The 27,836-nt window shown below is 41.8% G+C and overlaps 2 protein-coding genes across 6 annotated transcripts; both read left to right on the plus strand.

The window, feature by feature from the left end:
- The first annotated feature begins 1,152 nt into the window (after positions 1–1,152).
- On the plus strand, positions 1,153–27,824 carry LOC139975658 (uncharacterized). 5 transcript variants are annotated; one of them, XM_071983748.1, is made up of 10 exons: positions 1,153–1,388; positions 5,140–5,204; positions 6,390–6,506; positions 7,737–7,813; positions 8,700–8,802; positions 10,289–10,364; positions 14,910–14,975; positions 15,398–15,533; positions 16,189–16,243; positions 25,333–27,824. In XM_071983748.1, coding segments are annotated over exons 2-9 (603 nt in total). In that variant the 5' UTR covers positions 1,153–1,388; positions 5,140–5,177; the 3' UTR covers positions 16,190–16,243; positions 25,333–27,824. The 5 variants fall into 5 exon arrangements, with proteins under 5 accessions (XP_071839849.1, XP_071839848.1, XP_071839851.1 ...); XM_071983747.1 differs by having other exon boundaries at positions 1,154–1,353; positions 14,904–14,975; XM_071983746.1 differs by having other exon boundaries at positions 1,156–1,388; positions 14,904–14,975.
- Positions 20,511–20,954, plus strand: LOC139976405 (uncharacterized). The gene has a single exon (XM_071985117.1). The coding sequence runs from the start codon at positions 20,511–20,513 to the stop codon at positions 20,952–20,954; it is 444 nt and encodes a 147-aa protein (XP_071841218.1).
- Positions 27,825–27,836: the final 12 nt, after the last annotated feature.

Genomic DNA, 27,836 nt, shown 5'->3' on the forward strand with positions numbered 1-27,836 from the left:
GCCGGAAACAGCACTTTCCGAGTGTTTTATGCTGCGAATACCTAGCCCTAAAATATGGGTCTCAAGCCTGCAATTTCTCAGATTACACGTAAAAGTCTTTAAAAACATTGTAATTTGTATATTCGATGGTTTTTTAAGAGAGTAGCTATTACTCGTAGTGTACTCGCAAAGATGTTTTTGAGTGTAGTAAGGGCAGTGGCGGAGCTAGAGTATTGGTCAGGGAGGGCAAGAATGGTATGTAGGGGCGCTTTCGACAATATCTAAGCGGAGCGCCACCACAGGTTTGCGCGGAGCGTACAGAAAATTTTTGAGTAAAGATACTCCCTAGATTGCAGGAAATGACCCTTTCCGGGGCCTTGCTAATTTGCAGATAAACGGAGAATAAATAGGTGTCGTCGCCATTTTGTCGGAAAATTACACCAACAGAATATGACAAATGTCAATAGGTATATGAGAGCCCAATAAAATAGTCAAAAATCGCGAATAAGTAAAAAGTAGTGAAAAGCTGAAAAGGGCGCCAGCAGTCCAATTGAGTCCGTCAGGGGGGGGGGGCATCCGCCCCCTGACTGTATATATGGACGCTCCGCCACTAAGTAAGGGGGTGTTGGAGAACTGGCTGAAATGAGGCAAGTCATTGGCCTAAGACGAGTTGTGTTACGCTTACCGGTACTCACACTCACTGCTTCCACTTTTCACGGGGCGTGAAGACGCGGTTGGGGTGACAATGTGGTCTATAGCCAGGGGACGGGCCGAGGGTCCCCCAGCAATTACTAAAATTATTACACCTATAGAGTATACGTGTGCATCGGACAGATCGACAAGTATGCATTGAAAAATGGGCAGATGCACGTTTCGGAGCCTTGGTAAATATTGGGGGGGCTTTTCATGCATTTGCCCCCTCAACTTTTTTATTGGGGGGCTGAGCCCCCCCCCCCCCCCGCCGCCACTGGTTCATAATAATACTAATGATGATGATGATGATGATTATGATGATGATGATGATTATGATGGTGATGATGACGACGATGACGATGAAGTCGAAATCTCGAAACGAAAAAGTCGAAATCTCTAAACGAAAAAGTCTCGAAATCTCGAAACGAAAAAGTCGAAATCTCGAAATGTCCCTTTACAGCCACGGTACCAAATAGTCAAATATGCCAATTGCCACCACTGTGTAGATCAGTGATTGCCACACCTGGGGAATTTTGTTGTATTGCGCAATCTTGGTTTGAAACTAGGCTTGACACTGACTTTGCAATCAAACGGAATTCACTTCTTTTAGAAGCACGCTCCCACTGACATCGAATGTTTAACTCTCACGATCAACCACCGGCAAAAGATTCACAGTTACAGGTAACGTCAGGCTTCCAGAACGTTGGGCTTGTCAGGTAAGGTGTTACTAGTTAGCCCTCGTTAGGCTGAAATAAGTGTTAGTACTGTTATATGTTTTCCCTGTGTACTGTGATACGCAAGGAAAGCGCTTGGCCTGCATATTAGAACCTATGCATAGGCTAGATGTACACCGAATAGAAGGCATCTGTTTTAGTTAAACTTTGTGTGACCGTAGCCTAACATGATTAATACATGCGCTAGCCATCAATTATGCAGCATTGTTACGAACGCAGGGTTCAGCGGCTGGGTCGCAGTGTTTTACCCAAAGATGTAAAATCTTCAAATTGCTTAAACTTCAAGTAAAAGGTTTGCTGTATAGACCTATCAATCATGGAAACTTTCTTGAGATTACAATATCGACTTACCTTGGTCGTAAAATAACCTCGCTTACCAATTAGTCTGCAAATATTTTTCCTTGTATGAGGGTCTTTGTGTGAATGCTGCATGATTAACTAAACTGAAGACATGAACTCATTTCTACGCAGTGTTAACACAATGAGCCTAATGCTTTCTGGTCACTTCGCCCAACAACCATTTCACCCAACCAGTCTGGTCATTTCGCCCAACCAGCCTGGTCATTTCGCCCAACTATCATGGTCATTTCGCCCAACCTTGTGTTGGTCATTTTGCCCAACCATTTTTTTACTCATATTCAGTCAGAATTATATTATTTTTTCTATTTCACTAGTTCAATTTGATTTATTTTGGGTTATATTACTTCGTGGTTGGTAAATAAAGTGAGGTCCGCTCGATATCGATCAGAGTCTGAGCAGTTATTTTGGGTATAATGGGAGGATTACACTACTTAAGGCGGTTACATATACAATGGAAGTTATTATACAAACAAAGGGGAAATCAATATTTAATCAAGGTTGGCTGAAATGACCAGGCTGGTTGGGCGAAATGGCAAGGTTGGGCAAAATGGCAGTTGGGCGAAATGGCAAGGTTGGGCGAAGTGACTAGCTTCCAGCCTAATGGGTTTAAGAAAGCTATGCCGGATTGCCGGCTAATTTTGTACAGTCTGAGGACGATTTACGACCCTTGAGTTCGACTACAATCACAAAACTTTCCTAGCTATAGAGTGCTATAATTGGAGCCAATAAAGCAGATCTCTAAGTGTTCAGGGCTGATGCAAACTTTTTGTTATTGAGAAATAAAACCCAAGTACACACACTCACAACTAAGCCTATGCAAAACATACTGTAACATATAAACACACTGTTGAATGAATGTATCTTTCTTTTCTTTTAAAAAAACAACACAACTTCTTCTCAAAAGAACCAACATTTCTTCCAATCATACGATGAATTGGTTTGAAGACAAATAATCCTAACAATCAACGGAAAGGTACAGAGTTAACAAAAATTCCACTACGGAGATTTTCATGCTAAAAATAGTCATATGATGCTTAAAATTCCAAATTTCCCATGATCTGATTGGCAAATAGTCACTAATTCGCATCATCTGGAAATATTCTTGCATCTGTAGCGCCCTTTATACTACACAAAAGCATGTTGTTTTTAATGAAGCGAACCGCGGAATGGTGGGGGAAATTACCGGATTTAGGGTCCTACGCTTCGAACTCATAAGTTGAGTGTTCTTGCGTTGAAACAACGGTTGACGATTTATTGCAAAACTCTACAAAATGATAATATACATATGAACAAATGGCTTAATGAACTTAAATGGCTTAACAGACTCTTTACTATCCTATTAAAATCTATCCTAACTCGGGAAAAAACCTATACTCAATCCATGAAAATATGCACAGAACCTATGCTCAATCTATGAAATACTACAAAATATTCATACAACATGAATACAAATACAATTAAAGGATCAATACCTGCAATACGACATAGCACTCGTACAATAATAAAAATGTATGAAGTGTATAAAGAACAATGCAAAATGAACATTATGATATAATCTGCATATGAATAATACAAAATGTTTGCCAACAGGCGAGGACTTTTAACACCTTCATAATGGTCAGGGCAACACATGCCAGCTGCAACACATTATAGGCCTTTTCACCGTACTGTTCCTAGACAGCAGGAATTTACACCTCCTGAACCCACAAACTCTCAAGAAACTTGTCACTCTATAGCTATCCAGAACGGCTAAGATTAAAGGACAAGCTCTGAGACAACTCTATAGTAACAACAGTAACAAAAATGTTCAAGATACAAAATACAAATATGGTATAAGCTCTTTACACTGCGAGCAGTACAATACTGAAATACAGGTACAATAATTAATACACTTCACTGTCAATACAATATATATACAATACACGTAACTGTGAATAACTTTCTGTAACTTAAACCCAACCTAACCGGTACTGTCACTCTACAGTATAAAAGTACGCAATATTACACACGTGCTTAACAATAAACAAGACACGTTATAAACCCATAGAACCAAGGTCCAAAAATACAACCTAACATATGTACTCTGTACGGTAAAGTACAACCTAGCCAAACACTTAAAAACTGATTCTCTTAATTAACAATAAGGGTACGTACGGCATTAAACAATAATAATATTTACGACTTAAACTCTTACTATACTGAAGTCAACTCGCTCGCGATAAAGAAGAAGAAGAGGACTCTACGCTCGTGGTAAAGGAGATCGCGGACATCAAGACTCCATCAACTCTAGCCAGCTCGCTATGGTATACAGTACATCCGCCATCTTGGAAAACAGTGGCTTCGAGCCAGAAGCCGAACCATCCAAAACCTGAGGCATCCTGCCTCTTAAAAGGGGGACATCTCCTCACAGACTCCAGACAGTACAGATATATAGTAAATCTGGGCTATATTCGACCCAAGAATAATGAAATATGACAAAACAATAAGGGGTTTACGAGGCGAACCCCGGAGCTCTGCAGGGACGATGTTCTCCATACAACAACGTATCCAGAACTAAAGAAATACACATGTGCAAACAACTAACGCTACAATACAGTATATTACGTAATACATGTAAATATTCAAAAGGGTGCATACAACAAAATTTCACTTCACTACATTAACAACTAGTTGTATCATTACTTTCCCCTTGTGTAGAGGTAGCGATGTTTGTGCTATATAGGCTTTATTATATGTGTGCACTCAAGTATCAAAACACATTTCGACAAAAAACGATCATGGTACGAAGTTATAGTTGAATTTTTTCAAAGAATATATATCATGTAATGTTATGAGTAGTGAGTGTTGAGACAATGTATCAATTTTGTGGGAAAGTGACATCTCTGATACTGAGAGTTCTCATCTCACAGTATGTTTGTTCTCTTCGCATTAAGTGTTGCAAAAGTAAAACATACCTTCAAGTTCATACCACAATAATTTCTTCGTTGCAAACTTTTTCGTGGTTCAGTTAATTGTTTTGTGCAACGTTCATACATCGTCGTCAAAAGTAGCTATTGAAGCTTGAGTTTTGAATTGACATTTTTAATTAGATGTTATTAACATACGTTCTGTAGTGGGAAAGGGGCCAAAACTGGCAGGGACTTGCTCAAAGTGATGTGAGAAAAGAGACTGAATAATACATGGATAAAATTGCATTTGGGCCTAGCCTATAGCCTATTTTCCTTCTCCTTAGATGGAAATATTTCTGTGGCATACCCACTGTCATTAGTAGTTTTTTTCGTACTGTAAAATTTATAGGAGTAATTGATGAGCATTTACCATCATAAGTTAAAGAACTCATAAAGTTTTCATAATGCCTGTTTCATTTTCCCAGATTCATTTTCACCTCAGTGTTAGACAAACTTTGAGAAAATGGCAGGAAGTTACAAAGTTTCAAAGGTAATCTGAATGTTTTGTTTTCATTTGCATGCAAATTATGCTTATGTATGTATTGCCTATTTTTTACCATAAAGGTTTTGTTTCAAGAGGTTCAGGTCCGAAATTTATGAGTTGGTTCACAAGTATATAACCCCCCACCCCCCTCTCCCCCTCAAACATTGTTTAACGTATATAATTATATGTACATTGCTGCCACATTGCCACTATCTAGAACAATTTAGATAATAGTGTTAAAAAAGGCTCATGCTTTACTCTCCTTTTGATTCCAACTTCAATCTCAGTTCCTTAGCGATTTTTATCACCATTTGTAGTTATAACCTGAACGGTTTCTGTCATATTGTTTTCTATGTAGTTCTTTCTTCCAATTATTACTTTTGCTTTGTAAAGAAGGAATTGCTCGTAAAAGCTTTGCTACTCCAGTCCTCATCCACATCCTTGTCCTTATGTCTTAATATTACCAGTTATAAATTTTTGGGGGAAAAAAATCAAAGTTATAATTGCTATCTTAGAATATATTTTCATCTCTGCTGTATGAATAAACTTACAATCATTTCTGATTTTATAATTGGTTATTAGTGGTCAATTATAGTTCTTGCTGTCAGTTGTTCTGATGTTTTAATAATTGCACTATCTTCCTCCTTTTGGGTGGTAAATTAACCGATACAAGTTTGATTGAAAATGTTATACGATTGATCAAAAAAGCACTCTGTGATAGGTTTGAGTATTAGTAAGCATCGCCCTACACATTAGTATTAACCACATCTGAATGAGTGGAAGATTTTAAATATTATTACTTTTATGTTATTGCTTCATGGAATTTGACAATAATCAAGCTATTGAACTATTAATGGTGGAATTTTAGTATTGAATAACATCAAAATATTTAAAAGAAAAAATGCTTCCAGGCTTTTGCAGGTGTGTGATGTGTCCTACAATTGACCATGGTCAAAGGTCATTGGCGGTCAACATAGTTCAACTTTGAAAACCTTGGAACCACAAAGCAAAGCTTGGATAATCTTCATACTTGACATGTTGTTGCATGGTGTTGCTATCCACAATAGTTCAATACATAAATACATAAACATTTGTGTGCATTGTTACATTAAATGTTGTGTAGAATTCGTGAGTGGTTATGTTATACCACTAACTATTTTCATACATTTTGTACTTGTTTTTTCTCCTCAGGACCTGAAATGTAGCTTGCTATGTTTATATTTAGTAGGCCTTTTTTTCTTTACCATGGCCCAAGTGGTCGAAGATGAAGACCATGAAGCCCATTGTCCAGTTTGCAGCGTAGAAGAGGTTAGTGTGTTCTGTACTTACAATATATAGATATATAGATCTTATAAAAACATGCTGTTCCATTGCATTGCAACTCATAGTTTCACGCACACATTTCCTTTCGGGGGTGTCAGGGGGCTTCTTTGAATGGTTACCATGACAACATTAGGATACAACTTTGCCACGCTAGTTGAGGGCGTTGTAGCTTACATAATGGCGTCAATGATACCCCCCTTGAGAGTTGAGACAGCTGTATATATCAGTCTGGCTAGTGGAAGCTCAAGACAAGGTACAACAACCACACCAAACCATTCGAGCTTTACCAAATAGAAACTGAGTTCTCAAACATATCTGGGACTTAAAAAGTTTCTTGGGAAATCCTAAAGCACTCTGATACACATGTGCGCAACTCCGACCAGTGTAATCTCTGTGTGGAAGTAAAGTTCTTCATATTAAGAAATAGAGCTGAGAAAAGCTACAATACAATCAACAAGCATAGCAAAGTTGTATCCAAATGTTGTCTTGGCAACCGTTCAAAGAAACCCCCTGACAGCCCCGAAAGGAAAAAGTCTTCCTTGCAAGATTCGGTTAAAGGCATTGAAGACTCGCGCACAAAGAAACGTCTCATGCCCGTAATCTGACCTAGTTTCGATTCTTCAAATGAGGTGTAACAGAAGTGATAGACACCACCATCGATCCCAGAAAATACACACAGAGCTTGCTACCATCGGTAATTAGACACTAGTGCACAGTCATGACACGCAGCTACGGTAATACCCACAACACAGTGTACATATAGCAGCGATGGACATCTCAGGTCTAGATAAAAGATAACAAGGTATCACTTTTCATTACTGTCTGCATTTTGTAGCGGCATGAAAAAACTCCATTTGCAAGCAACGGAATGTTAACTTTTTCAGATAGCGGCATGGGGTTTGGGGTGAGTCTTCAATGCCTTAAATTGATGGTCGCTGCAGTGAAAAGAACTCAATGTGTGCGTGAAACTCTGAGTTGCAACGCCATGGAATAGCGTGTTACATATATCTATACAGCTCTGCACCAGTTTTATTGAGCACTATACTGCTCTTACTGAACTTGATATACTATGGTATATATATATATATATATATATATATATATATATATACTATATGTGTAATCCTCCCAAAGAGTTATTGCTATGGTTGTTATCTGTCTTTGCTATCACATACTGATATACTGTACATTTTTTGACTCCATTGATTTCCCCAGAATAAACACTGCTTTACAAGTGACGTGGATAAATCTTGCACTGAAGGAAACTATAGAAGAGAACAGTGTGATAATTCGTAAGACACATTTTTTTTATTATACTTTTTTTAATTAAAATTTTTCTCAACTCATTTTCTGAAAATCTTGTATACTTAATGGCAGTTGCTCTGCTCTGCTATGTAACTTTTCCAGCTCTGTTAACAACTACTGTGTACTTTGTCAATCACAGGCTGTTGTATGACTAGCTTCATGCTTTCTGACTGTTATGTCAGAAAGAAAATCAAAAGGAAAATATAGCAACGCAAATCATTTCGCTGTTAGTGTGCAACTATGTATGACATCATAACTCTCTGCCTCTAGTTCAGGTACAGTACAAACCGTAAACAATTTCAATCATCAATATCACAAGTTGTTAAAAGGATAGCCAGGTGAAAGTTCACTTTTGGCCGATGCGAGGAGCGTACTCCGAGCATCCTGGTGAAATTCCCGTTCAAATCCTGTGTGTTGTTTTGGAGATAACATTTGAAGTTGACATGTTTTTTGCCAAACGTGAACTTGAAGCAAACAGGTGTGATGTCATAGAATCACTCACTTTGACAGATTTGTTTATTGTTTTTTTCCCCCTTGGAAACATACATCCAAGTTTTATTCTCCAAAATTGCGATGCATTAACATATGAATACACTACAGTCATTTTGGTATTTATTAATAACTTCACATCCCTTAACACAAAGTTGGAACCCTGTCCAATCCAAGGTAAAAATTATTACAAATATACAATTTTAATTGCATACAAATTTCACCGTGATGCTTTAACAGTGTATATATTGTTCTTTCATTAGCCATAAAGTAACATTTCCACTGGACTCTCCTTTTACAGCTTGAAATGTAGAAAGTAATCTCTCAGCCACTTTGATTTCTGGTCACAGATACCATACAGTTTTTGTTTCTTTTATTTTGTAGTGAAAGTTGCTGTGATTTTTGTGAAGAGAACACTTATCAGCCAAAATTCAACAACTGCAAATGTTGCATACTATGCACAAATTGCACTGAACTGGGAAGAGAGGTTCGTTTGCAGCATATATTTGCAAATTTTTTATGTATATCTTGTTAATTGTAAATATACCAAATACTCTGTTTTGTATTACATTATTACATATTACAATATGATATCTCATAATTACGTCATGCTAAATACAATGCTACTGTTAATATGTCAGTATCCTACAACAGCGCTTCCCGAGGCATGGGTCGCCAATCTCTAATGTTGGGTCAGATTAAATTTAACAGGATGGGTGAACATTATTTCTGATGGAATCTGACAGTAAACATCCTTGCTCTCAAAGGGTGTCCCTAGGTTTTGATAAATGTGTGTGTTCTGTTTTTAATTTACTTTCAGTCTATGTGCAATCAATTGCAATCAAATCAGTCAATGTGCAATCAACTGCAGTCAAATCAGACACATGCAATCAACCCCAATCAAATCAGTAAATGTGCAATCAATTGCAGTCAAATAAGTCAATGTGCAATCAATAGCAGTCAAATCAGTCAAGGTGTAATCAATTGCAGTCAAATCAGTCGATGTGCAATTAATTGCAATCAAATCAGTCAACGTGCAATCAATTGCAATCAAATCAGTCAATGTGCAATCAATTGCAGTCAGATCAGTCAATGGGCAATTTTATCATCAATCACATGGAGGTATATTATGGGGAAATATCAGGCTCTACTTATTTATGGGTTGCATCTTGCCAAGGAAAAAAGTTTGGAAAGCGAGATCATGTAATGCACTGTTACAAATTATTATATACTCGTTATATGACTCTGCACTGGACGAGGATAGTAAGTGTTGGTCTAAGGCATGGGTGCAACATTTAATTCCCTGCTTATTGCATTCTCTGAATATTAATTGAAAAGAGGAGAGTTGTTGAAACCTGTCCCTTTTCTGGGATGGTCATGCAGATTGGATTTCAAGTGATCTACTATACATGGTTTTCCACCTCTAATGTTCACTAAAATGAGCCAAGGGCCTTCCTCACATTGAGAATGCAAGGGGGATCAGGACTTTATTTTCCCTGTGAGAGGTAAGAAAAGCTGACCTCCGATGCGTCCACCCGGAGAGCGAGTGGTGAACCAGCGTCGAAATTCTAGAGCCTTAATACAATCTGACCGAGATGATCATGATGATTGTGTACAAATCAGCGAGCTAGTTATAGTAGTGCACGTTGTACCAGTCATTACACTGTGTTTGATGCGGAAGTGATGAGGGCAAGTAAAAGGATCTATCTCGGCCCGTACACCTTTGAATGCCCTGGCCCAGTATGGATCCTCCCGGAAAGGGAAACCTCGATGGTCCTATGAACATTCAGACTAAGAAGTTGATGACAAGTGTGTTTGTTATTTGCCCTGTCCTGCATTCTCCAATGTGAACAAGGATTCATAGCTTCAATAGGGTGAGATAGTTAACGATCATACATGACATGACATGTGGTTGTGAAGTTATTTTTCAGTTTGAAAATTATCGTTTTAAACTTTTTCTCTACGCTCCACAGGAGTTGCAGTCCTGTAACATCACCCACGATGCTAAGTGTGGAAATACTTCTGCTTCTGTGGCACCAGTTGAAGAAGGTAATGCACAGTAAATCAGAATTTTGACATCGCTTGGATGAGATAAGTAATACAGTGTCTTGGAATAATTTAAAAAACAATTTTTTGGGGGAAATTTGGAGAATGACTCTTTTGGCTCATACTTTAGTTTATTTCAGTATTTCCAGTTTCCATTTGTTTCAAAGGTAATTGATTTTATAATGATGAGTGGAGAGAAATGACTTTTTTTGTACTTTCTGGCAAGAATAATATTGTTGAAGAGTGTATCTGTCTGATACAACATTTTCATTACTGCAAGACCCTTTTCCTTCACCCTCCCCCTTCCTCTACTCTCACCCTCTCTTTTTTCTCACCAAAAAGATATAGTTGTAGTATTAAAACTCTTTTCTTCCATTTACAAGTAATATATAGTAGTGTGTCAAACTCATTAAGATTTGAAAGAGAAATATAAAGAAAACCCCTAGTTGTTGGCTGAAATACATCCTATATTTAACCTTTCTCTGACAAGTCATCACCTTGTAATATTTCAAAATAACTTTTGAATTAGCTTTTATTTCCTACTATTGTAAATGCGTGCATAAAAAATTGCCCAAATGTTTTCGTTCAGGTTGTGGGAAGTAAGTTTCATACCAAACTGTAGATAAAAAGCCACTCAAAGTTTTGTGTAATTTTACCTTACCTTAAGGAGCATTCTCCAGCATTCAGTCCACTCAAAATTAGAAATCATTATGAGGAAGCCATTACTGATGCAAAGACACAGGTAATTTTGTACGCTTGTAGCCAGTATTTGGTTTAGCACGGTCTGAAATTTGTATGGTTTTCACTTTTCAACACATTTTGATACCTTTTAAGCATGTGATGTACCCATAGATACTTTTGAACCCCTCTCTCTTTTGTGGAATATTCTGGTCCTTTTTCTTTTGGTAATGTATGCAAGGTTCCCTTTCTGCATCTTCTCTCTCCTCTATGTTTCTAATTTTTGCTAAATCTTAAGGTACATTGCCTGTGTATGCTTCTGCATGGAGTCATGTCAGCATGATATTTTCTCGACAGACTAAATAAGCTGATTTCACCAATTTAAATAGTTATACCTATACACCAAATATGTTGTCATTCTCTTGCCATCCCATCTGCACAAAATATCTACAAAATGCAGAGGTTGAGAGTGTTTTTACAACATTTTAGTGTTTAGTGATATCTCATAGAAACCCCATAAAGTTTATCTTGTCTGTTACATTACATTAATTATTAACATTGAGTGTCTGCTACATTTAATGTATCCTGTAAAGTGGTTATCTTGACATATTCTTCACGCATGGCACTGGGTCAGTATTGTTGTGCACGAGCCTCTGGTATTTTCATCTCATATGACATACCTCAAAGATATTATCTAGTGTCAGTTGCATAAATCAATTGTTATTCTTGAGTGACAGTACTACTGTAGGCACACAAGAGCAAACTTGTAGAAGGTTTGAAGTTGGCTACAGTTACATGATTCAATATTTTAAACCTGCTGAGAGACATTAATATGGGACTTCAACGTCACTTCGGACACCCACATCAACAGGCACTCCTGAGCTCATGCTAACGTTGCATATCTATATATGGGTCTACATAACAAAGGCATCTCATACCATAGTATGTCATCAGCAATGTTCAGTGACTCGGTTTACCAGACCGTAGATGGTTAAAATCTGCATGTCTAAATTGTCAAAGTTGAACATCACATCATAAAATATATTTGGTCAATCTTTGTTGATAGATGACGTTATGACAGTTTCAAGTATAAGATGGATTTCCTAGGTACAGTGGATGCGGCGTCTTGGTGTCGCCAAACGTCATAGGAGGGGGTTGGGGGGGGTGAGGTATCACACCTCTATTAACATCACAAATTTGAGTTTGTAGAGATCTGTTGTAGATAAATGGATGGAAAGAGATAATCCCCAATGAGATCGCTGACAGTTTCTGTCTACAGTTCTTTTTTTTCCAGCATGAGGTCTAGCATTTATAATTTGCAGAATTTCTAGAATGATAGGCAGTGGGGTAGCCAGCATTCTATCGTAGGGGGAAAGATTTTTCTTAAGGGGGACAACCCTGTGATGGTTGATGGTAGGAATTACCAAGAAATATATGAGTGGCATCATTGGTCGCTGAAAATGCACATGGGTTGCTAGCGTTAGTTTGTAATGGTTATACAACCAGCCAAATTATTGGCGCTTATTCTGTAGGACAATATTGATCAACGGTCTCCGTATGTGGGTATGATGAAGGCCCAAAATGTGTAATATCTCGGTCTGATTACCAAGTTCTGACCTTATATGAAGTATGAACATGAGCCTTGAGGTATGAATACTTGTGATTAGAACTCGAAAAAAATGTAAAAAAGAAGAAATTTGAATACATAACTGGATTTCATTTGGGGGGGGGGGGGCAAGACTGTAGCACAAAGCATCTGGCTACGCCACTGATGATAGGAAGGCCAATATTCAAAAAGAAATAGGTCCAGTAATGAGTGTAACATCATCAAATTTTTCTGTGTATCCCGTTTCTTTCAAGGCATGCAACAACTTTGGGAACTTTCACTGAAGTTCGCAGTACGTACTCTGTCTGGGTGTTTTTATGGGAGTTCATATGTAGTGTGCCATCCCCTAAAGCTTGAATGTATTTGCCTGTAAACATGTTCCCATTCGACTTCACTTTTCACTGCAATGTCCGATCACCCAGTTTAATTGGTTTCTAACTTTCTTTATATTCCGGGCAAAATAACTTCACTGTCATACTGGCATTGTAAAATCCAGTTTGTGAATGTGAGACAGAGAACAACTTACAGAACTATGTAGCAAATAAAACAATGGTTTCCATGGTGACAGCATTGCAAGTTTAATTGATTTCTAACTTTCTTTATATTGCGGGCAAAATCACTTCACTGTCATACTGTATTATAAAATCCAGTGTGTAAGTGTGAGACAGAGAACAAGTTACAGAACTATGTAGCACATAAAACAATGGTTTTCATGGTGACAGCATTGCCAGTTTAGTTGGTTTCTAACTTTCTTTATATTGCGGGCAAAATAACTTTACTGTCATACAAATTCCAGTGCGTAAGTGTGAGACAGAGAACAACTTACAGAACTATGTAGCAAATAAAACAATGGTTTCCATGGTGACAGCATTGCCAGTTTAATTGATTTCTAACTTTCTTTATATTGCGGGCAAAATAACTTCACTGTCATACTGTATTATAAAATCCAATGTGTAAGTATGAGACAGAGAATAACTTACAGAACTATGTAGCAAATAAAACAATGGTTTCCATGGTGACAGCATTGCCAGTTTAATTGATTTCTAACTTTCTTTATATTGCGGGCAAAATCACTTCACTGTCATACTGTATTATAAAATCCAATGTGTAAGTGTGAGACAGAGAATAACTTACAGAACTATGTAGCTCAAATAAAACACTGGTTTCCATGGTGACAGCATTGCCTTGCAAGACACTGTTCAGGTTCAAAGCTTTCTGTCGTGCAGGAATATTTTCTTCATTGGCTTCATATTCTGGACATTCATAGTGGGACATGATATCTTTACTACAGTTTTCACTCATTTTCACTGATCACTCTTTTCCTGCAAGGGCTACCTAAGTGAGCTATGAACCATTTAACACATGGAGCTACAGTGCATATATACAATGGACGACTAATCTGTGTGATGCTAATGGTGCATGAACATGCTGAGATTCCTGCACCATTAGCGTGGAATACTGTATTAGATGGGTTTCATGTGCTTGTCAGTGTATTGATTGACTTTACCAGTCCAAACAGGAAATTGTTACTCTGAAGCCGCTTTTACATTATGGATTAATGCTGCGCATTAAATTGGAGGGCTCCTCTGGAAAGCAGTGCTTCTGCACTGAACAGGACTACCCTCCTTAAAGATGACAATAATAAAAAAAAATAAAAAAAATAGGTTTTTAAAGCCCACCCATTGACAAAAGACTCTGTGCTAGATATCACGACCCCCCTCCTAACTCCCCCCTCCCGCTTCCCACTTGTGATCACTGAATAGGAAGTTTAGGTTTCTTAACTAGAAGCTGTGAAACCTTAACTTACGTAATGTACAGAGCTGCTACGATTACAGTTGTGGCAATTTGCGCATAATAAAACAACAGTGGAAGCTTGGTCACCACTGTCAACCCCGGTCAACCCCGAGTTCCGGGTCAGCCCCGAGCTGCATCGACATTACAAATTTAAGACAGTGCGTCGGGTTCAACATTGCTCTAATGATCTGTTGTAAACCAGTTCTAATGTAAACAGGAAATGGAGGTACATATACAGCAAAGAAATAACATCCGATTCCAAACCAGTCCCACAGGTACATTGCACTGGATGGATATGTAAACACAGTATATAACCCATCAATTTCAGACTGGGAGGAGTTGTGTCTTGTGGTATGACCGCTGCACACAGGGATCTAGAGTGCCCGTTCATGTACAGTGTGTATTAGTCAGGTATCATGCCACATCTTCAATAAGTTTACCCTTTTCATTTTTGTTTCACAAAGCTGAAGGAGTAACCACCGGTTCAGGCAAAGAGGATGCTTCTGACTTGCCTCCACAACATACTTGCCCTGAAAGTAAGGAGCATCTTTATGTTTGATTTCTATATATGGTACATTTCATTGTCATGTGCTAAGTATGATCTTTCTCATTATCCTTCATGGTTCCTCTGATCATGAGGGGAAAGGAACAATTTTGACTTTCAAGGGTTGACATCCTGGGAAAGACAGATGGAGGTGGTCGGAAAGGGATTGACACATTTAGGTAAATTCTGTTGACCAGGATTGAGTAAGGACTGAATAAGATACACAGATTCCATCCTCCCCCCCCCCCCCCTACCTAGTTCCTTCCTACCACCTCTGATTTGTTTTTTTTTAAATTGAGGCCAGGTGGCTGGCTGGCTGGTCCCTTTTGGAGGACCAATTATGTAAGTAGATGCCAGTTATCATTTCATATATTTTCAGTATTGAACTAACATCATGATGCCATTTTGTTTCAGTCTCTTCTTTTGGAAGCTGTTACAATGTGGCACTGCTGGTCTTCTTGGCATCATTTACAATAGCATCTCTTTTCTGGATATGCCTGAGTAAATATGCACAGATCTGCCATGACTGGATCAAAAATAATTTGGGATGGTAAGGATCTAAAAGCTAACTTTTATTAAAACAGAATTCTTTCAATAATTTGTTTTAACTGCAACGTTCTTCTTGCATCAATTCATAAACCTATGATGGTGATGTAAGTATGTGCCTGTAAGGCTGTATTATGTAAACACTGTAATCAGTGGTGGCACCAGAAATTCCAAAGTGGATGGGGGGGGGGGGCAAGCAAACAGTTTAGGAGGGGCAGAAATTTTGGAAGCACCAAAATGCACAAAAAACCCATGCTTCATTGGTGAACCACATTTTTGGTTTCGATGAATATCGTAACCTTTGCATTCATGATGGCGTATGTGTGTGTGTGTGTGGTTTGTGACGCCCAGCTTGTAAACACAATATCTCATTAAGTACAAGAAGCCTAATGTTTTTGGTGTAGGTCAAAGGTTATTTGGGGACAACAGGTCAATGTTTAATGACTATGTTTATATTTATACTGCACTCCATCTGCAGTATTAACTTCAGCCAGGGTTATCAGCTTGCAAACTACTCTTGAGCTGCATATGTAATTTATTTAACTGCAAGTAACTCCTGGGAGGGGTTTCTGTCTGGTTTCTAAAGGTCTTTGTGACATTCAATTCTCAGTCTTTAATGAAATTTGTGCAATATTTTTCTCTATATTTGGCTTTTGTAGATCATTGCAGAGGCTTAATTGGATATGGTGTTACAAGTCAAACAGAAACTAAATGGTAAGTTTGTATTCATTTCAGGCACTATAACAAGCTCTGTGTTAAAGGCTGAAAAATTTGATATGAAGTTATTCCAACACTAACTAATATTTACTTCGCTCCTCGCTTACCTGTCTCCCCACAACCTTAGCACCCTCATTCTACCGTGCCTAGAATGTCCTGGTAACCTTTAACACTGTGCACCCTCTGTGACCCGGCTTCACGGGTCACTGCCCATCCTTCTCATTCTACCAACCAAAGAGTCTACATCGTATATTTTCGAGCGGATTTCTTTCCACCGAATTTCGTCCATTTTGGTTTCTAGGATCGGAAATTTTTTCCCATCCACTGTTATTGGAAGCTTTTGAAGCCTTTGCATCCCGATAAGTATCCTTTTCTTATTCTAAAAGAGGTTTTAGGGCTGTTTTCTTGGGAGCGGCGTTCGCTCCGTTTTTTCTGTGCAGAACACTAGCACTGGTAGCAGTTATGCGAATTGTTTACCGTAGTTACGCTAGTTCCCGCCTTTTTTGGCTACACACGCTATTACGTTAGTTTTTTCCCTCACCCGTTGTTTAGTTGTTAACTACTCTACTTCTCTTGCCTTTTCGTTTCCTTTATGTTTATTTACTTGTCCCTTCCGTATTCCAGGCTCGTTCCTGGTTTTTCCCCACCTTGTGGGCTGGCCTTAGGCCTATTCTGTTACCTTGTAAGCCGCGGGCCTCTAGCGAGGCACGGTGTTAAGGTAATTTCGCATTGACTTTATTCCACATGTATATTATTTATCTCTCCCTTGTTAGCTTCCCCCTCCTCCCCCTTCTCCTATCCTACATTTAGAATTAGTTCTCCTTAACCAGGGGTTTTCAGTCATGTCTAGGAGCCAGCTGAAATGCGTCAATTGCTCTATGTTCCGGCCAGGGAGGGCCTGGGATGAGCACGATCTTTGCCCCAAGTGCCGTACGTGCACCCGGAGGGATCCTTGTCTGGTGTGCATTGAATTCACCCCCAGTCAATGGCTAGACATCGACACCTGGCTAGCAGGTCAGAGAAGCACGCTACAGGATAAACTAGACTTACTCCCCAACCCCAGCGGCTCCCTAGGAGCGGGAGACCGAGCACAGATAGGAGAGGAAGAGGAAGGAGAGGTGGTGGAGAAGGGCCCAGAGAGGGCCGAGGAGGAAGGAGAGAGAGAGATAGAGAGAGAGAGAGGTGGAGAAAGGGATAGAGAAAGAGAAATAGAGAAAGAGAAAGTGCCTCCCACGGTCCCGGCGACGTCCGGATCAGTTATGACCAAGGGAAAAGGCAAAGACAAGGGCAAGGCTCCGGCCAAGAGAAAAGTGCCCAAGAAAAAGTCCGGCCTCGCCGGCCTCGAGAAGGCTTCCCAACCTGGGTCGCAAAGAATCAACCCGCCGGAGAGGCAGGTGTCACGGGCACCGACAAGCCCAATCCGAGCTCCTTCCGGGGCACATAGCAGAGAGCCAGCTACCGGAGGGTCGCTGTCCAACAGAACCGGTCCCGGAGCGGGGACCGAGAACCACAGCCATCACGAGCCCCGGCTGGGATCCCAGACCGAGACAGCAGAGGAAGGAATTCCTCGCCCAAGCCGGCTAGACAGGACCGCACCAGATCACGGTCCCGATCTCCCAGACGAGGCACCAGGAGGGGATGGTCGCCAGCATCAGACCAGTCTTCCGACTCCTCCGACGATGGATATAGAAGGGCTAAGAGGAGGTATCGACCTCACAAACAACGTCACGAGGAAGAACCAGCGTGGCTAGCCCAACTGACAGGTCTCCTCAAGCCGCTCCTCGAGAGAGAGCAACAGAGAGTCGAAGCGGAGACAGAAGCTGGGAGCCGGAAAGCGGCAACAACGACCACTGCGGTCCCGGAACCGCCCCAGGAACCGGAGGCAGTCGCCCTCGGAGAGGACACTCTGGACTGCAGAGCCTCCGTAAATCTTTCGGGTCTGGAGGACGATTCCGATGTCCCCCCGGAGTTCGACCCTCTGGAAGAGGAGTTCTCAGGCAACTTCGAGGAAGAGGAGACTCCTATGGCGGGAGGTACTTTACCCCCGGAACTAACTACGCGGGCGGCCGAAATCTTCCGGAAGCACCTTGGGTTCGAAGACGCTCCCGAAGTGACAGCTAAACCGACCCGAGTTTCTAAACTCACAGCTACAGGGGAGACCTCTACCCGACCGAGATCTACCATACCAGTCGACGCCTCCTGTTATGACAGGTTCGAGGCGATCGCGGACAAAAAGAGATGGACCGCGTTTCTGGCCAAAGCGGAACGAGCCATCAGGGTTCCAGACGAAGCATGGAAAACCCTCTTCAAATGCCCGACCATACCGCAGGAGGCTAGAGAAAAGCTGAGGTCCGAGCAAGGCTCCTCCTCCTCACACATCTTCAAAAACCCTAGCCAGAAGAAGCTAGAGGAGCTGCTAGTTGATGTTGACCTAGCTGCACGCTCCGGAATGAAGTTTACTTCCGTTCTTATGCTGACCACGGAGGTGCTTATGAGATATCACCAACAACTTCCACAGGACGATAGCTATGTGTCCAGAAACGAGGCCGGCCAACTTTTACTACTCCTGGGACCGCTTGTGAGACTGGCGTTCGACCAGTTCGCTCGAGTAGCACACGCTCAGTGAAGGCCAGAAGGGAAAACATCGTTTCCTCCATCCACTGGCCATCCGTGGAAGCTAAGGACAGGATGCTAGCCTTACCCTTCCTGGGAGATGATCTCTTCGCCGGCAGCTTCCAACAGAAACTGCAGGAAGAAGTTTCGCGCAGAGAAACTCTGGCCAAATCGGAATTCCGCTCCTCAGAAAGATTCAGGGCAAGACCACACCGCCCAAGAGAATCCAGGCCAACCAGAGGGGGCAGAGGAACGTCCCTCAGAACACCCACAAGAGGAGCCCCACGGGGCAGAGGATGAGGAACGACCAGTCGGCCACATCGACCGTGGGGAACAAGAGGCTCAGGCAGAGGCCTGACAACGACCCGACGGGACGGCGACCGCTCCTCCGCTAGACCGCCGTTCGCCGCCCGGCCCTAGGGGTGCCCACCTCACCGCGGCAATTCCGCAGGTGGGGGGGAGACTATCACTTTTCACCCAGCAATGGGAAACTATGGGCGGGGACAAGTGGGTGTTGGAGACGATCTCACAAGGGTACAGAATAGAGTTCACCTCCAGTCCGCCCTTCGGGGATGGAGGAAGACTAACTCCGACACCCACGGACCCCGTCCAAGAAGCAGCACTAGAGGGGGAAATTTCAGCCCTGCTGGCAAAGCGGGCAATTGCAGAGGTATCGGGAGAGGCGGGACCCCTCTTCCGGTCCTCTCTTTTCCTAACACAAAAACGGGACGGATCTTGGCGTCCCATCTTAAATCTAAAACCCCTCAACAAGAATTACGTAGAGCCAAAACGTTTCCGCATGGAGACACTAAATCTAATCTTACCCCTACTCAGAAAGGGCATGTGGGCGGCAAGTGTAGACTTACAGGACGCCTACTTACACATACCGATACATCGTCACCATCAACGGTACCTAGCCTTCCAATACGCCAGAAGAAAATTCACATTCAGGTCACTCCCGTTCGGCCTGTCTACGGCGCCAAGAGTCTTCACAAGAGTGGCGGGAACGGTAATCTCTCACCTCAGGAAAAGAGGAGTGACGTTATACGCCTACCTCGACGACTGGCTCATAGTAGGAGAGTCGAAGTCCAACACGTCAGACAACGTACAAAAGACGGTACGAACCCTTCAGGAACTGGGTTGGATAATCAACGAAACAAAATCACAGCTGACACCAACACAGACGATCCAGTTCCTGGGGGCCATACCAGATTTTACCACAGGGATAGCCAGTCCCTCAGAACAAAGGATCGAGGCAGTCAAAACGACCACAGCCCAGATCATATCATTACAAGAGTCACCCACAGGAACGTGGCTCCGAGCCCTGGGGCTAATGGCCAGTCTGGTCGACGTGGTGAGATTATGCAGACTACGCATGCGCCCGCTGTAACTCCACCTACAAAAGACGGCCAACCTACAAACCTTGGACAAGGCGGCGCCGATCCACCGGTCGGAAGAAATCACACCCCATCTGCAATGGTGGCACGACACAGAGAACTGGGACCAAGGGGTTCCCTTCATCACCAACCTGCCAATAACATCGGTCACGACGGACGCCTCACTGACAGGGTGGGGAGCCCACTGGAACAACCTAACAGCTTGGGGGACGTGGTCCCCAGTAGAAAGATCATGGCATATCAACTCACTAGAGATGTTGGCTGTCAAACGTGCCCTAGAGTCGTTCCACAGAAACCTGCAGAACACAGCGACCACCGTCTTTACGGACAATACCACCGTGGTAGCTTACATAAACAGGCAAGGGGGCACCCACTCCGAGAGACTATGTCAGCTGGCCTGGGAAGTCGTAATGAGAGCCAGGGACTCCGGCATGACACTACGAGTATCCCACATAGCCGGCAAACTAAATGTGATGGCCGATGCCCTGTCCAGAGGACAGATGGACCCCAACGAGTGGGCACTGTCCCAAGAAACATGCAACAGGATCTTCAGAGTCCTCGGCAGACCGATGGTGGACCTGTTTGCAACGGCGGAGAACGCCAAACTTCAGATCTTCTGCTCCAGGCAATTCCACCCCAGGGCGCACCACATCGACGCCCTGTCCTTTCCATGGGACAATCTGGAAGCCTACGCCTGATCGGCCAGGTCCTGAGAAAGATCCGTCACTCCAGGGGGAGAGTCATACTGGTAGCCCCATTCTGGCCCCGCAGACCATGGTTCGGGGAAATCCTACAACTTCTAATGGACACCCCAGCGATCCTACCGGACACGCCCCACCTGCTGTCCCAGAGACGGGGGACCCTCAACCATCCAGACATCAAAGGGCTACAATTAGTTGCGTGGAAGTTGTCAGGACTTCCCTCCGACAGAGGGGCTTTTCGGAAGCAGCTGCCGCTGTGGCGGCTGACGCCAGGAGAACAACAACCATGGCAACTTACGATTCCCAACTACGTAAGTTCGGGGAATGGTGCCACAACAGACAGGTACTGCCAGCCGAGACCTCTCTGGCACAAGTGGTAAACTTCCTCCACTCCCTTTTTGAGGAGGGCAAGCAAGTGTCGACCATCAAGAACTACAGGTCGGCAATTACCGCCATACACCGCGGCTTTGCAGATGGGTCCACCCCGGGCAACAACAGGGACATTGCCCAGCTCATCAGGGGGATGGCAAACAGGCGTCCTCGAATCAGACGACTCGCCCCCTCGTGGAGTCTATCAGCAGTGCTGCAGACACTCACCAAACCGCCATACGAACCCTTGGCCTCAGCCTCGCTAGCAGCCCTTACTAAGAAAACACTTTTCCTGATCGCCCTCGCGTCAGCAAGAAGAAGGAGCTGTCTCCATGCCCTGTCTACCAAACAGAACCATATCAGGTTCGAGAACCACGGGGTAAGAATGGTTCCCGACCCATCATTCTTAGCCAAGAACCAAGTCTTATCCTTCCTGCCGGGGGACATCTTTATCCCCGAAATAAAGACTCTCTCCTCAATCGCAGAGGACAAACTGTGGTGCCCAGTCAGGGCTCTCAAATGGTACCTGAACAAGACCCAATACCTGAGAGGAACAACCACGACCCTGTTCATATTACCCAGAGCACCTTATTCAACGGCGTCTAAGGATACCATTTCTCGGTGGCTGACAGAGATCATCCGCCCCTTCGCAGTTGGCACAACTACACCGAGAGCCCATGACATCAGGGGAGTAGCGGCCTCGACAGCTCTCTTTGCAGGAGTCCCAGTTGAGGACATCCTTAAGGCAGCAGCTTGGCGAACACCAACGACATTTGTCACCTGTTACCTCTCAGACTCTTTACAGGCTGAGGCGGCATTTTGTAGCGCGGTGATGCGAGGTCCGGCGGGTACTAGGTCCCACCCCTCGGGCCTCCCACCATCGGGCAGTGCCACTCGGTGCTAAGGTTGTGGGGAGACAGGTAAGCGAGGAGCGAAGTAAATACTCCAAAACTTACTGGTTTGGATATTTACGAGTGACGAGCTTACCTGTCTCCATTCCCGCCTCCCTCCCCCCGAGGGGGGTGGAACGCAGCCGGACGGAGGAGCGGTCGCACTGACTTGACAAAACACCTTCCAGTACAGGCCAAGAGACCTGAGAAAAGGGGGTGCCTCTACCGAACGAGTCCTCGTGCGACCACCTATTTTTATCGGTGAGTTCATGGTAAAGATTGTTTTATCTTGACCGGTAGTAACCGGTGGTAACTTGTAGTAACCGGTAGTAACTCGTAGTAACTTGTAGTAACTTAGAGCCACTTTGAGTTACTAGGGTAATAGTGTCGTAAACCCTTTTTATCTATGTGAAGTAACGTTACATATATCTCATTATTGGTTGTCACTATACTTACCTGTCTCCTCACCACAGCGACACTACGGTGTTCAGGGCGTTGGGTCTAACTTAAGAGTACTTCCTGCTATTTTTAGGCCTCTTTGTTAGAGCTAAGGGGTACAGACGTGGACGGGGTCGTAGAGGGTAGTCTCCCTCCCTACTGGGCGGGAAGCACTCCCCCTCCCGTCGGAAGCGTCAGAAATTCGATGTTAGATTAGGAGTCGAGGGGGTAGCCTTCCCCTTCTGTCGGGGAGGACTACTGCTCGACCCCAAGGCAGAGACCACTTTGGAGGGGCTTTGGTCTCATGAGAAGGATGGGCAGTGACCCGTGGAGCCGGGTCACAGAGGGTGCACAGTGTTAAAAGGTTACCAGGACATTCTAGGCGCGGTAGAATGAGGGTGCTAAGGTTGTGGGGAGACAGGTAAGCTCGTCACTCGTAAATATCCAAACCAGTAAGTTTTGGAGTGACTATAGGCAAATGGAGAATAGTTTGTACATAAACAAATAGCTTTGCAGACCTTGCACAGAATATTGCTCAAGTAGCTTCAGTGATGGTTATGAAAGAAAACACTAGTTTGTACAAAATGTTAAGGTAGCATACGCCCATTAAAAGCCCCAATGACTTACACACTAAATCACAAAAGTAATGTGGTGTCTAAGTCTAGATAGAAATTTTTACTAGCTAAACGCTATCCATCACCGGATAGCTGACAAGTTTGCCTTTAATGGCACCATCAATTTTCTGTACCATGACCGTGCAGATTTTTGGCTATCCGAGCCGGAAGTTTCGTCACTTGTAAACAACCTTTTCACTCAGTAGTAAACAATTTTCATACGCTGCTCCTGGGAGGCCTAAAGGGGTCTAAAATTGCATCAATTGACCCTATTTTCTCACCACATGTACTTCCATTCATGCTCTTCAACGTGCAAGCCACAAAAAACTAGAATCATGATTGATAACAGGTCAAAAAAGATGTTCTCCTGCTGCTTTTTGGCACTTTTCCTGAAGGAGAACAATCGAGCGGATGGATATAGACTCTAATAGGAGTATGCCACCTTAAAAGAAAGATCAATGTTGATTGTTACATACCTCTCTTCACAAGTTCACACCCACTACTCCACCAAAGACTTGTTTAGAGCCATTCAGTTCTCTTTCAAAAGGACAAGAAATTTATTAAATGACTCCTGCAGGGAATAATCTAGTCTTCAAATTTTGTTTACCAGCTGTTTAATGCTCTGAATTTTGTCTCTTTGTTTATTTGTTTGTCTGTTTACTTATTTATTTTTTTTCACAACATATATACATCAATTGTAGCTAATACAGAGAGTTATGGAATGTGAAAGGATGTGTATAAAAAAACCCCTTGTGGGCTTATCTAGTGATACACTCCCTGTACATAGAGTACACAAATAACTTACAAAAGAGAATAAAGAAAAGAACTACCAAAAAGAGAAGAAAAGGAAGAAAAAGCGGGAACTTCAATCTCAGTATAAGTTGAAGTAAAATCACTGTAATGTTTATTTAAACGAATTAGGGGAAGGTTGTGACCTGATATTTAAGCAGCAAAGAATTCCATGTGATGCTAGTACTTTCTGGTTTCTGTGGAAAACAACAACCCTACTATACATCTTTGGACTTGTATAGCAGTTTTGACCAGTTTGTGTAGCATTTTGTGATGCTATACCAGATCAATTATTTCCCTGCCCTGATTCTGATGATGTGGTCCAAAAGTTTACTAAATATCAGTGCACAATGAGATCTTTTTTTATAAATAGCTGGTTGCATGTAAACTCCATGTAAACTTGGTTGTTGATGTTATTTTTCTTCTTCAGTAAGGGCAATTAGCTGGTCACTATAGCGCCATTGAGTGTTTTAACAGTAATGTGCGCTTTAACAAGTGTTACCACCTTAACCTTATAAAGTCACTGTAAAGCAATATAAAGCAGTTAATAACAAGATAAACTTCAGCAGTGATTTAAAAAAATGCCAGGAATGTTACACTAGGATGTGTTTTGATATTTCGATTTGAGAAAGTGTCTGATTTTTTTACTTTTAAATTAGTACTTTTGGACCAAATTTGACTAACATGTGGTTTGTGTTTGATTCTGAGAGGGAATGTAAATCACCTTAATGAACAACAACTTATCCCATACTCAACCTTACTCAGCTTAGTGGGGGAATATAACTGAAATCTTTTAGGATGCAGACATGTTTTCTTGCTTTGTTTCGGTGCTGAGGGATGAGAGGAATAATTCTTAGTATATTTCATAAACTAAAAAATGTGTCTGTGTTATTTTGTTTGTTTTTGTGTATGTGTGTTTGTGAAGAGGGGAGAAGTTGGGGGGGGGGGGGGTTATAGGATGATGTCTTCTTTTATCAAATGGTTTTAATAAATGACTATATCATAAAAAAACAGGCTCACAAATGGTTTTCTGTTATACTTTTCACTGATTTTCATTATATTTCAATAACTAATGTAGCAAGACTTTTTTTGGCACAGCAGTCAAGCTTAAAATGTCATCGCAGCTCGATTTGATTCTTACTGTGATTCTTTTAATCCAAATGAAACTTTGATATATTAAGAACAAGCAAAATGGAAATGAGCAATATGCACAACCGCTGATTTGTCAGCAATATGTGAACAGTACAAGATTTATATTGCTTTCCTTTTCCACAGAAATGTTTGGTGGCATGCAAGCAGCTCGATTTATATGAACAATATTTTCCCTTAACGTGAAGAGAGGTTCGAAGGTGACCCAGAAGAGAGAGAGTGTTATGCAAAGAGGTATGGTGAAATGATACGCACAGTCCTGAAATCAACAGCACTGAAGTGGACAACCTGGAAGGGGGAGGGGGGGGGGTGGGGTGGGGGGCGGAGGAGAAAGAAGACAAGACACAATGATGATATGAGTCAGATAAATCCTACTGATTTCAAAACTGAATCTCTCACCCAATACTTTTATTGAACATATTTAATATACTGTTCTTTTATTCAAATGTTGCACTGCCCATCTTAGATAGCTTATGAAATAAGTCTGCAAATATGTAAATATGTAAATAGTTCACCTGTCTTCAGTTGGGCACTGTTTAGCTGCTGCCATGTTAAGTTTGACAGGTTATCGTTGACCAGGGTAATATTGTGATGCGCCTTGAGCACCGTTATCGGTGGATGTGTCTGCGCTTTATAAATCCTCAATATTACTATTATTATTACTTTGAGACAAAGTTCATTGTACTTATATTTTGTACACAACTCTATTTGCTCTCCAAAGTAAAATCATGATTGGTAGAATGAATACGTTTTACTGATAAACTGAAATATGGTATTATTCAAGTAAATGTGGGACAACTCTATACTTTGCAGTCAAGGCAATGGACTTGTGATCTAAAGCTTGCAGGTTTGAGTCCTGGCCATATCATTGCGCTGTGTCCTTGGGCAAGGCACTTTATCTCCATTTGCACTCGAAAGTGAAACCATTATTTGGTAGAATGAAGATGTTTTACTGATAAACTGAAATGGTATTATTCAATATAAATGTGGGACAACTCTATACTTTTGCAGTCAAGGCAATGGACTTGTGATCTAAAGCTTGCAGGTTTGAGTCCTGGCCAGATCATTGCGTTGTGTCCTTGGGCAAGGCATTTTATCCCCATTTGCCTCTCTTCACCCAGGTGTATAAATGGGGACCTGTGAGATAATCTGTCGTCAGTTGGGCACTGTTTAGCTGCTGCCATGTTAAGTTTGACAGGTTATCAATGACCAGGGTAATATTGTGATGCGCCTTGAGCACCGTTATCGGTGGATGTGTCTGCGCTTTATAAATCCTCAATATTACTATTATTATTACTTTGAGACAAAGTTCATTGTACTTATATTTTGTACACAAATCTATTTGCTCTCCAAAGTAAAATCATGATTGGTAGAATGAATATGTTTTACTGATAAACTGAAATGGTATTATTCAAAAAAAATTTGGGACAACTCTATACTTTTGCAGTCAAGGCAATGGACTTGTGATCTAAAGCTTGCAGGTTTGAGTCCTGGCCAGATCATTGCGTTGTGTCCTTGAGCAAGGCACTTTATCTCCATTGCTTCTCTTCACCCAGGTGTATAAATGGGGACCTGTGAGATAATCTGTCGTCAGTTGGGCACTGTTTAGCTGCTGCCATGTTAAGTTTGACAGGTTATCGATGACCAGGGCAATATTGTGATGTGCCTTGAGCACCGTTATCGGTGGATATGTCTGCAATTTATAAATCCTCAATATTATTATGATTATTACTTTGAGACAAAGAACATTGTACTTATATTTTGTACACAACTTTATATGCACTCAAAAGTGAAATCATTATTTGGTAGAATGAAGATGTTTTACTGATAAACTGAAATGGTATTATTCAAGTATACTTTTGCAGTCAAGGCAATGGAATTGTGATCTAAAGCTTGCAGGTTTGAGCCCTGGCCAGATCATTGCGCTGTGTCCTTGGGCAAGGCACTTTATCTCCATTTGCCTCTCTTTACCCAGGTGTATAAATGGGGACCTGTGAGATAATCTGTCGTCAGTTGGGCACTGTTTAGCTGCTGCCATGTTAAGTTTGACAGGTTATCAATGACCAGGGTATTATTGTGATGCGCCTTGAGCACCGTTATCGGTGGATGTGTCTGCGCTTTATAAATCCTCAATATTACTATTATTATTACTTTGAGACAAAGTTCATTGTACTTATATTTTGTACACAAATCTATTTGCTCTCCAAAGTAAAATCATGATTGGTAGAATGAATATGTTTTACTGATAAACTGAAATGGTATTATTCAAAAAAAATTTGGGACAACTCTATACTTTTGCAGTCAAGGCAATGGACTTGTGATCTAAAGCTTGCAGGTTTGAGTCCTGGCCAGATCATTGCGTTGTGTCCTTGGGCAAGGCACTTTATCTCCATTTGCCTCTCTTTACCCAGGTGTATAAATGGGGACCTGTGAGATAATCTGTCGTCAGTTGGGCACTGTTTAGCTGCTGCCATGTTAAGTTTGACAGGTTATCGATGACCAGGGCAATATTGTGATGTGCCTTGAGCACCGTTATCGGTGGATATGTCTGCAATTTATAAATCCTCAATATTATTACTATTATTACTTTGAGACAAAGAACATTGTACTTATATTTTGTACACAACTTT

Source organism: Apostichopus japonicus, chromosome 11, assembly GCF_037975245.1.
Source record: "Apostichopus japonicus isolate 1M-3 chromosome 11, ASM3797524v1, whole genome shotgun sequence".
Lineage (NCBI taxonomy): Eukaryota > Metazoa > Echinodermata > Holothuroidea > Aspidochirotida > Stichopodidae > Apostichopus > Apostichopus japonicus.

Excerpts from the sequence above, each read along its gene's own strand:
- LOC139975658 (XM_071983747.1), top strand. The coding sequence starts at position 5,178 with ATGGCAGGAAGTTACAAAGTTTCAAAG. Across the intron at positions 5,205-6,389 it reads GAAGTTACAAAGTTTCAAAG|GACCTGAAATGTAGCTTGCT; the intron begins GTAATCTGAATG and ends TTTTCTCCTCAG. Across the intron at positions 7,814-8,699 it reads AGAGAACAGTGTGATAATTC|TGAAAGTTGCTGTGATTTTT; the intron begins GTAAGACACATT and ends TTTATTTTGTAG.
- LOC139976405 (XM_071985117.1), top strand. The coding sequence starts at position 20,511 with ATGTTGGCTGTCAAACGTGCCCTAGAGTCGTTCCACAGAAACCTGCAG.